The sequence below is a fragment of the Macaca fascicularis genome, chromosome 19 (genome assembly GCF_037993035.2).
Source record: "Macaca fascicularis isolate 582-1 chromosome 19, T2T-MFA8v1.1".
Taxonomy (NCBI): domain Eukaryota; kingdom Metazoa; phylum Chordata; class Mammalia; order Primates; family Cercopithecidae; genus Macaca; species Macaca fascicularis.
The window spans coordinates 17332056-17342887 of NC_088393.1; the positions used below are offsets into that span (position 1 = coordinate 17332056).

The 10832-nt window shown below is 50.5% G+C and overlaps 1 protein-coding gene across 15 annotated transcripts in view; it reads right to left on the reverse strand.

Moving 5' to 3' along the window:
* Positions 1-10586, reverse strand: part of CPAMD8 (C3 and PZP like alpha-2-macroglobulin domain containing 8) — a 121792-nt gene extending 111206 nt beyond the window's left edge. For 14 of the 15 annotated variants that reach the window (XR_010583232.2, XR_010583231.1, XR_010583230.2 and 11 more), the window contains exons 1-3: positions 10336-10586; positions 5818-5969; positions 4113-4135 (exon numbers count right to left, since the gene is read on the reverse strand). Coding sequence is in view for 9 of the 15 variants with exons in the window: in XM_065535160.2 (XP_065391232.1) it covers positions 4113-4135; positions 5818-5969; positions 10336-10568 (408 nt within the window). In the remaining 6 variants the exon portion in view is untranslated. The remainder of the gene's footprint in view (positions 1-4112; positions 4136-5817; positions 5970-10335) is intronic. The other variant, XM_065535161.2, reaches the window with a different exon arrangement.
* Between the last annotated feature and the right edge of the window lie 246 nt (positions 10587-10832).

The window sequence follows — 10832 nt, forward strand, 5'->3', positions numbered from 1 at the left end:
GCGATCCTCCAGTTTTGGCCTCCCAAGTAGCTAGGATTACAGGCATGAGTCACTGTGTGTGGCCAAATGCTAAGGATCTTAAGCATCTTTCTTGGGAATTGCAAGTCTAGTCTTAAGAGCCCTTGGCCCCTCTCCCAGAATTATACAACCCTTTGTTAGTCTCTCTTACAAATTCCCAGCATCTGCGCTGTGAAGAGTGTCTTCTAACGTGTGATGGCCAGGGACAGCACGTCATCTTAACACCTGCTCCAGGGAGCATGGCTTCCTGACTCATAAGAAAGCAGATCTAGGCTGGGTGCGGTGGCTCACACCTGTAATCCCAGCACTTTGGGAGGCTGAGGCAGGCGGATCACTTGAGGTCAGAAGTTTGAGACCAGTGTAGCCAATATGGCGAAACCCCATCTCTACTGAAAATACAAAAATTAGCTGGGCATGGTGCGGAGGGCGTCTGTAGTCCCAGCTACTCAGGAGGCTGAGGCATGAAAATCACTTGTACCCGGGAGGCAGATGTTGCAGTGAGCTGAGATCATACCACTGCACTCCAGCCTGGGCAAGAGAGCGAGACTCTGTCTCCAAAAAGAGAGAGAGAGAAATCAAACCACATGAAGCCAGGAAAAGAGAGAGAGAGAAAGAGAGAGAGAGAGAAAAAGAGAGAGAGAGGAGGAGGAGGAGGAGGAGGAGGAGGAGGAGGAGGAGGAGGAGGAGAAGGAGAAGGAGAAGGAGGAGAAGGAGACGGAGAAGAAGAAGAAGAGGAGGAGAAGGAAGAAGGAGAAGGAGAAGGAGAAGAAGGAGAAGGAGAAGGAGAAGGAGAAGGAGAAGGAGGAGGAGGAGAAGAAGAAGAAGAAGAAGAAGAAGAAGAAGAAGAAGAAGAAGAAGAAGAAGAGGAGGAGGAGGAGGAGGAGGAGGAGGAGGAGGAGGAGGAAGAAAGGGAGGAAGGAAGGAAAGGAGGGAGGGAAATCTCATGACAGGAAGCCAGGAAAGGGAGCTCTAGGGACTTTTTTTTTTCTCTTTTTTCCCTATGCTTCTCTAGGTATTGAAGCCCTAGGGCAGGGACCCTCAACCCCTGGGCCACAGACTGGTACCAGTCTGTGGCCTGTTAGGAACAGGGCTACAGAGCAGGAGGTGAGCAGTGGGTGAGCAAATGAACCTCCATCTGTATTTACAGCCACTCCCCATCGCTCACATGACTGCCTAAGCTCCGCCTCCCATCAGCTCAGCGGCGACATTAGATTCTCATAGGAGTGTGAACCCTATTGTGAACTGTGCACGGGAGAGGTCTAGGTTGCGTGCTCTTTATGACAATCTAATGCCTGACGATCTGTTACTGTCTCCCATCACCCTCAGATGGGACCATCTAGTTGAAGGAAAACAAGCTCAGGGCTTGCACTGATTCTTCCATTATGGTGAGTTATATCATTATTTTGTTACATATTACAACGTAATAATAGAAATTTGAGCACACAATAAATGGAATGCACCTGAATCATCCTGAAGCCATTTCTTCTGCTCCCTGGTCCGTGGAAAAACTGTCTTCCATGAAACTGGTCCCTGGTGCCAAAAAGGTTAGGGACTGCTGCTCTAGGGTTTTGGTTCAGGGGTTCCTGAATGTGGACTTCTGGGGCCACATCCTTCTTTGCCGTAGGGGATCCTGTGCATTGTAAGATGTTGAGCTGCAGCCATGGCCTCCACCCACCAGATGCCAGTAGCACCTGGCACCACCCAGCCCCCACACCAGCTGTGACAAACAAAAACGTCTCCAGACTTTATGAAATGTCCCCTGTAGGGCAAAAGCACCCCTGAGCGAGAACTGCTGCCTTAGAGAAAGGGTTCTATCATCAAACATAAGGGAGAGGCCAGGTGCTGTGGTTCACTCCTGTAATCCCAACACTTTGGGAGGCTGAGGTGGGCAGATTACCTGAGGTCAGGAGTTCGAGACCAGCCTGGCCAACATGATGAAACCCATCTCTATTAAAAATACAAAAATTAGCCGGGTGTGGTGGTGCACACTTGTAATCCCAGCTACTGGGGAGGCTGAGGCAGGAGCATGACTTGAACCTGGGAAGTGGAGGTTGCAGTGAGCCAAGATTGCACCACTGCACTCCAGCCTGGGAGAAAAAGCAAGACTGCTTCAAAAAAAAAAAAAAAAAAAAGTAAGGCAGGAAGACCACTGCTCCGCAGCAATTAGGCACTAGTGGTATACCTCATACAAAAGGAACCACCTCAGTCTCCATTCTGATCAACGGAGATGGGCGCATTACAATTTAAAATAATTCTCAATTTAGCCCATTCATTTGTAGACTCCTGTGAGCATGTGGTAAAAGTTAAGGAATAGCTAACCCCTCAATGCCTGCAATTTCAGGGCTTACATAATCTCTGAAATCCAAGGACTCCAGTTTGAAAACCCATGTCATAGAATTATTTACATAGTTTATTACATATAATAATTTAAAAATAACAATATTCAATGTCTGAGAGGCAGTGGAGAAATTTGATCCCTAATGCACTGCAGGTGGTTCCATGAACAGGTACTGCCGTGTATTCTAGGACACAGCAAGACCCAGTGAGAGACTTGGGTCCTGCTGGTAATTCTTCTATCTGGGTGCTTAGCCTAAAGAAGGCATCCAGAATGCCAAGGCAGCTTTACACACAAACATTCTGGCGACTTACAGATTACGGTATCAAAACACTAAAAACAGCTCAGGCAGGGTGGCTCATGCCTGTAATCCCAGCGCTTTGGGAGGCCAAGGTGTGTGGATCACTTGACGTCAGGAGTTTCAGCCCAGTCTGGCCAACATGGTAAAACCCCATCTCTACTAAAAAAAAAAAAAAAAGGAAAAAGAAAAAGAAAAAAAAAAGCCAGTCGTGATGATGCGTGCCTGAGGTCCCAGCTACTCGGGAGGCGGAGGCATGAGAATCGCTTGAACCCAGGGGACAGAGGTTGCAGTGAGCTGAGATTGTACCATTGGACTCCAGCCTGGGTGACGGAGAGAGACCTCATCTCAAAAAAAAAAAAAAAAAAAACACTGAAACAATCTAAAAAAAAAATCTAACCTGTGCAAACTGGGGGCTTAGCAAATTGATATCTAAGAGGGGTGCAATAGGATGTTGTTTACAATAAGATGGAAATTCCAATTACAGAGACTTGGAAACATAGAAGTTGTTTACAACAATGTGATAAGAGGGAATAGGAAACACCATGGTGTTTGTTTTGTTTTGTTTTGTCTTGTTTTTTTTTTGCGATGGAGTTTCGCTCTGTCACCCAGGCTGGAGTGAAGCGGTATGATCTTGGCTCACCGCAACCTCCATCCCCTGGGTTGAGGCAATTCTCCTGCCTCAGCTCCCCGAGTAGCTGGGATTACAGGAGTGCGTCACCACACTCAGCTAACTTTTGTATTTTTAGTAGAGATGGGGTTTCGCCATGTTGGCCAGGCTGGTCTCGAACTCCTGACCTCAGGAGATCCACCCGTCTCAGCCTCCCAGAGTGCTAGGGTTACAGGCATGTGCCACTGAGCCCGGTCAATGATGTGTGTCCTTTAAATGAAACTAGGAAAAGAAAAATGAAACTGGAAAAGGAAATGTATGTGCATGAACAAGAATGTGTGGAAAACATGAAAAAGTGAAAAGTATAAAAACTGGATTATCGGTGGATTTCTCCTTTTCTAAATTTCGTTATTCTTTTTTTTTTTTTTTTTTAAACAGGGTCTCACTCTGTTGCCCAGGCTGGAGTGCAGTGGTGCGATCAAAGCTCACTGCAGCGTCAACCTCCCAGTCTCAAGCAATCCTCCCACCCCAGCCTCCCAAGTGGTTGGGACAACAGGCGTGAACCACCATGCCTGGCTAATGGCTAATTTTTGTATTTTTTTGTAGAGACAGGATTTTACCATGTTTTCCGGGCTGGCCTTGAACTCCTGGGCTCAAGAGATCCACCCACCTCAGCCTCCCAAAGAGCTGGGATTACAGGTGTGAGCATGGCACTAACCTCATTATTCATTTTTTACATCTCCTTTTTAAAAATGATTTTTCTCACAACACATGCAATTTCTTTTGTTCCATTCCAATTCAATTCTTTGTTTCCAAGGTCAGGTTTATGCTTTTAAAAATTAACAGCTTACCTTGAGTTTGATTGTCCCTTTATCTAAAAATGAAAATAAAATGAAAAAAGTTAAATCGAGAGCTGTGTTGCCCCGCCTCCCTGAGCTGCAGTCTCACAAACCACAAACTTTCTGAACCCAAAGGGGTTTCATGTGGACAAACACACCCTGGGTCATGCTGGCCTGGCCTGGGCCAGGCTGGGCCTCTGGCAGAAGCCAGAGGTTTCCTCCAAGCTGGCACAAGCTGAAGGCCAGAGGGGATGGACAAAGCTGGGCTATTCAAGGGAAAGCTGGCCTGCCTAAGTACTTGATTTACTTCACCCCTGGCTCCTGCCCAAAGTAAGCTGTGAGGGGAGTAATGGGAAAACACCAGGGAAGAGGAACAAGGAGAAGGGTGGAGAGAAAGAAGAGGGGACCGAGGTCCCTAGTGGACCTTCCTGTTCTCCCATCACCTCACTCTGCTACCCACATGGAATCATTTGTGGTACTGTACTAGGTTTCTGGCCTCCAGGACTCAATTAGGTATCTATTATTTTTGCCTGCCAGCAACAATCATCCCATTTCCTGCTAACAGATCTTCAATTCCCTTAGACAAGCTAACTGCCCAGCACACAAGCCAGGAGTCTCCTAAGCTCTCCATCCACCTTCCTGGGGCTCTAAGCCAATCTGCATAGGCCTTCCCCCTGGTCACAGTGATTGGTTCAGGGTTGAGCACATGATCCAAAATGAACCAATCAGCACAGGTCATCACCTCTGGTCACAGTGATTGGCTCAGGGTTGAGCATATGACCCAAGATAGGCCAATCAGAGGGAATCCTGGGACTTTATCCAGCCATCTTGGGAAACTGGTGCTTCCCCTGATCTTAAGGGGAGACCTGGCTGCATCAGGAGATAGGGCAAGAAGCCAGGCAGAAATACCGGTGGACTTTCTTTCTAGTTATGAGAGACCATAAACTGTTGCAGAAGCCAACTGGAGTTGGGTTTCAGTTAGCTAGCCACCCAAGTCAGGAGTACCTGATTCTTCTAGGACTAGAAGGACTTCTAGAAGGTTCTAGAAGCTTCCACATTTCACCTTCTCTGACCACACCTCCCCAGGAGACAAGTGCTGCTTCAGTGGCCTTGGAGCCCCTGACCTTGTCTGTGTCTCCTGTGGCTACATCATTCTCGGCATGAGGAATGAGTCTACCTCCCCTGGGAGACTGCAGCTTTCTGGGCCAGGGATCTCATTCACCATCTTGCCCAGGAGGCTGAGGCTGTTGCTGTCTGAATTTGACCAAGGAGTGAGGGGGAGAGACTGGCTGAGGGCCTGAGCTGCACTTAGTAACAGGCCTGTGAGTCCAGGTCTGAGTCTAATGGTTCAGGTGTGCTGGAAACCCAACAAAAGGTCGGAGGGAGTCACGTGATCTCCTCCAGGTCCCCTGTCCCACCTCTGGTCAAAGCTGACACAGGTGGGTGCCCCCACTCTGCCCAGATCTGCACCCACACAACTAGGGCTGCTGAGGAACTGTGAGCTGAACTGCCCTTTCTGGGCTTTACTCTCTCCATCTGTAGAATGAGGAGATTGCAACCTGTCCTCCCTCCCTCCCTCCCTCCCTCTTGTGCCCCTGGGGATTTAGGGCAGAAGGGAAGCAAAGCAACACCCACACTGTCCCAGTCCTGAAGGCCAGCAAGTGGCTCCACTTTGCAAAAGATGGGGAAGTCCTGGTCCAGCACCCAAGGGACCTACCCAGGATGGCTCCCTGGCTCTGCACCACCGGCTCACCCTGGGCCACCAGCTGAGCCTGGACTATGACTTCCCATGGGGAGTTAAAGATGGTTACGCTGATGACTTCCTCCACGCCCGCGCGAAAAACAGAGGGAGCTGCAATCAGGTAACCCCTGTAGGAAAGGAGATCCGAGGTGAAGTTCTCACCCGCAGCCCCCTGGCCTCGCTGCCACCACGGCTAGGTCAGGGCTCTCCCCGCAGCAGACTCCTGCCTTTTCCTCACCACACCTGGCTGGCACTGATGCTCTAGGAGTTTGTTCCCCCCACATTAGTTCTTGAGGCCAGGGATTGGCTCATTCACCTCTGAAGTCCCCATGCTGGGTAAGAATCTGGCCTCACTGGATTTTTCAGCATCACACATCCCCTCTTACTCTCTGTATTCCAGCCTCCAGGCTGTTTGCTCAGCTACTTCCTTCTGCCCCCGGACCTTTGTTTGTTTGTTTGTTTGTTTTTGTTTTGTTTCTGGAGACAGACTTGCTCTGTTCCCCAGGCTGGAGTGCAGTGGCGTGATCTCGGCTCACTGCAACCCCGCCTCCCAGGTTCAAGGGATTCTCGTGCTTCAGCCTCCCGAGTAGCTGGGATTACAGGTGTCTCTCACCAAGCCTGGCTGATTTTTGTCTTTTTAGTAGAGACAGGGTTTTGCCATGTTGGCCAGGATGATCTCAAACTCCTGACCTCAAATGATCCACTCTCCTTAGCCTCCCAAAGTTCTGGGATTACAGGCGTGAGCCACCATGCCCGGCCCATCTGGCCCAGGACTTTTGCACATGTCATGCCCACTGTCTGAAATACTCTCCTCCACAAGTCAGGTAACCGGCAGGATCCCACTTCATCCTCACAGTGCACCCCCGCCCCCACCATCATGAGAAGTACTGACATCAGCCCCATTCAGAGAGAAAGGAAACCCTGGAGAAGTCAAGTCACTAGCCCCAACAGTGACAGACCAGGATTCTAACTCAGGCAGCCAGACTCCAGAACCTGATAAAAAGAAGCAAAGGGCTTCTTTGCAACATTCATTTTAAGAACAAACCCTGAAAACAAACTATAGGGCCTTAAACAGAAAAAATTCTGAAAACGATGGAATCAAGGCAGGCGTCTCTTTCCTAAAATCTTCTGATTGACTATGAAGTCACCTCTGGAAGGGAGGCATTACCCCCACTTTCCCAATGGGAAGTTGATGCTTCAGAAGGATAGGAACATGCACCAGATCACACAACTGAGCAGAAGAGGGTGCTGGGGTGTCCTTAAGGGACATGACCTGAGGACCCAGGTCCTCCCCACCTGAGCTCCTGTCTCCCAGTATCTGCAGACTTCCATGGAAAATTACAAAGGCCATGTAACCTCATGAAATGCTTACAGTGTCCCCACAATCACCAAGAGCATTATAGCAAAGGCACCACAATTGCAACCATGTAGCATGATGGAAATCCGAAGAAAAGAGGGTAAAGAGGAAAACTGGACCATGCAATGAGATTAGGAGACATTTTCATTTCAATATTTTTTATTTATTTATTTATTTATTTATTTTTAATTGAGACTGAATCTTGCTCTGTTGCCTAAGCTGGAGTGCAGTGATGTGATCTCAGCTCACTGTACCCTCCAACTCTAAGGTTCAAGGGACTCTCCTGCCTCAGCCTCCAGAGTAGCTGGGACTACAAGAGTGTGCCACCACACCTGGCTAATTTTTGTATTTTTCGTAGAGACAGGGTTCCACCATGTTGGCCAGGCTTGTCTTGAACTCCTGACCTCAAGTCATCTGGCCGCCTTGGCCTCCCAAAGTGCTGGGATTACAGGCCCACTGCACCTGGCCTCAATAGTGTCTCTAGAACAACCCAACATCCACGTGCATTGAGACCACGTGAATTGAGACCATTACCTCACATCATGCAATTAGATTAACTCAAAGTTAATCTTAGTAACAGATCTAAATTGAAGAAGTAAAACTTGTAGAAGCACTAGAAGATAACAAAGGAGAAAGTCATTGCGTGCTTAGATTAGGCAAAGATTTCTTGGGTAAGATAGCAAAACTATCCATAAAATAACTCATGATAAACCAAACTTCATGAAAACATCATTACAAATTTCGTATCTCAAAAGACGCAGTGGGTTTGTGTTGTTTCATGCACACGAACAATGGGTTTGGGTTGTTTACTGCAGCCCTGGCCACAGTGGGCACTGACCCTGTGATCATAGTGTGCTCCATCTGCCTTGAATAATTACCAGAGTTCAGTCCCCTGGGGTCGCACATGTGCTGTCCAACTCTAGGACCAACTGGAGTTTGCAAGACCCTAGGTGTGTGCTGTGTATTACATAACTCCAGCACTGACCAGGACACGCAATTACCCTGGGTTTGTAGGTGTCCTGTCCAGCTCTAGCACAGGAATGTGGCATCCTTTAGAAGGGACATACTCTTTCTGTCTGGCTCCCAGCAGATCCCTAGAGCTTAGCCTCACATATAGTACGTGGTGAGTATAGAAGACAGAATGAGGAATAAGTGTTCATTTTGCTTCGTCACCTTTGAAAGTCCTAACAATATGGGTTTGAGTCTACTTCCAACTGCCCAGAGAACCTGACATCACCAAATTACATTTCCCTGCCATTCAGAAGTTGCGGCTGTTTCCAGCTGTTGGGATGCCTGCCAGCCATTCACTATCACACCTGACCCACCCCTAGCATCTGGGCCAACACTGGCTTCTCATCCTGCTGGTCTCAGAAGGTCCCAGATTGGGGAAAGTGATGTCCGGGTCAGTGTAGACAGAATTGCTCTTACAACTGCAAAGCTATGCTGCTTTCTGGGATCAGAAATTCCTCACACAAAAATCTCTCAGGTCACAGAAGTGGGCATCCAGAGCTATTCCTAAGACGGGATCCTTTGGGCTGGGTGAACCATGCCCCTGGTTTAGAGGCCAGCTACTCTGGAATCCCAGGTCGGTCATTTGGGGACGTTTCTTCCCCAGTGTGTCTGTCAGTACAGGGATTCCATGTCACTTAACAGATGGTAAGATCCCAGGGTGACTTTAGTCAGAGGCAAACGCCCTGGAGAACTGTTTAAAATTCTCCAACGGGCCAGGCACAGTGACTCACCCTGTAATCCGAGCACTTTGGGAGGCCGAGGTGGGTGGATCACCTGAGGTCAGGAGTTCCAGAACAGCCTGGCCAACATGGAGAAACTCCATCTCTACTAAAAAAATACAAAAAATTAGCCGGGTGTGGCGGCACACGCTTGTAATCCCAGCTACTCGGGAGGCTGAGGCAGGAGAGTCATTTGAACCTGGGAGGTGGAGGCTGCAATGAGCCGAGATCATGCCATTGCACTCCACCCTGGGCAATAAGAGTAAAACTCCGTCTCAAAAATAAAAAAATAAAAAATTTAAAAACACCTCTTTATAAGGCAGGGTCTGTCATTGGACCCAAGGTCTGTCATGTGGGGCCGTGTCATTCCTTGTGGTGGAAGCTGACCTGCGCATCCAAAGCTGTTTACCAGCATTCCTGACCTGCGCTCACTTGACGCCAACACCAAATGCCTCCCCCTATTTGTGACAACCAGAAATACCTCCAGACATTTCCCAATGGCCTCAGGGAGACAGAAATCCCCACCCCACCCCCACCCCAGGGCTTAGAACCACTATTCTAAGGGATGTCAGCTTTGAAAGAAGCATCAGGATGAAAATTTGCAGGGTTCCTATTTCACGAAGCCTAGGAGAGGAAAGTCTGGATGCTCAGAGCGCAGTAGACTGTCTTGCTTTTAAAACTGTAACCAGCAAGGACCAGGTACTCACAGCAAATAACGACACCCACCTAGTCTCACTGCTTACCAGCTTTCTGGAAACTCCTAAACAAGGGCTGCTTGAACAAGCCGCCTCCTAAATGCCCAGCTGGACTAAAAGGCTGGGCTTGTGCAGACCAAGGCAGCCCCCCTGAACCCACAGCCCTGCAGAGCTCACCAGAACTTGCCAGGTTTAGAAATATTCTCTGTGAAGCCAACTTAGGAGTTCTCCCCAGCAGCTAGTTAATTCACCTTCTCCCCGCCATCAACCCACCAGGAGCCTGCAAGCAAACCTCTAGAAAAATGTAGAAGCAAAACAAACATTTTCTCCCCCCTCACCACGCCCACCCACGGGAAACTGCCCGTTCCCACTCTCCTCCCACTTCTCAGCCAAGACGTGCCTCTTACCTTCATGCCTTGGACAACTGGAAATCGCCACCCAAGATGACAGCCCGGGTCACACGAAGGGGTCGAGGTGGGGCGGGGGGGAGCTGACCTCAGCGCCTTTAGCTTTTGGAAGTCCCTGTACCTCCACAGTCACTTTGGAAACTTTAGGGCGCCCCCTCCCCAAGACGATTCGGGAACAAGAGGCCAGGTCCAGCCCAGCGCGGAGGCTGTGTGGCCTTGGGTAGGTCGCTGCGACCCTCTGAGCCAGTCCCTACGACCCCCACCCCAGAAGGCGACCGACCTCCTCTGTCGCCGGGGATACTCACGGGGCCTGAGGCTGCGCGGCGCGCACGCCGTCCCGCGCCGACAGCAGTAGGAGCAGGAGCTGGAGCAACGGCCAGAGCAGGGCGCAGCTCATTTTTCGGCTCCGGGGGTGCGCTGCGCCTGGGGAGGGGGCCGGGCCAGGGCTGGGCCAGGGCCAGGGTCCGAGCGCGGCCGTCCTCGCGCCGCCGCCGGGGGCCCTTTGTTCGCAGCCCCCGCTTAGTGCGCCCGGCGCCATGCGCCCCGCTCTGCGCCCGGCCAAGCTGGGGCAGCCCCGGGCCAGCCCCCTCCCCGGACCCGCCTCGTCTCCGGGCCCGCCCAGCTCGCCCCGCTCGCCCCACTCCTGGGCGCACCCTCCTGGGACGCCTGCTCCGCCCATCTCCGGACCCTGACCCGCCCCGATCCCTTCCCGCGATCGTCCCCCCACTTACTCCCCGACCCACCCGGGCCCTGCCCAATTCCTCCCGAACCCGCCTCCTCGCCCCCTACCCGGATTCACCCC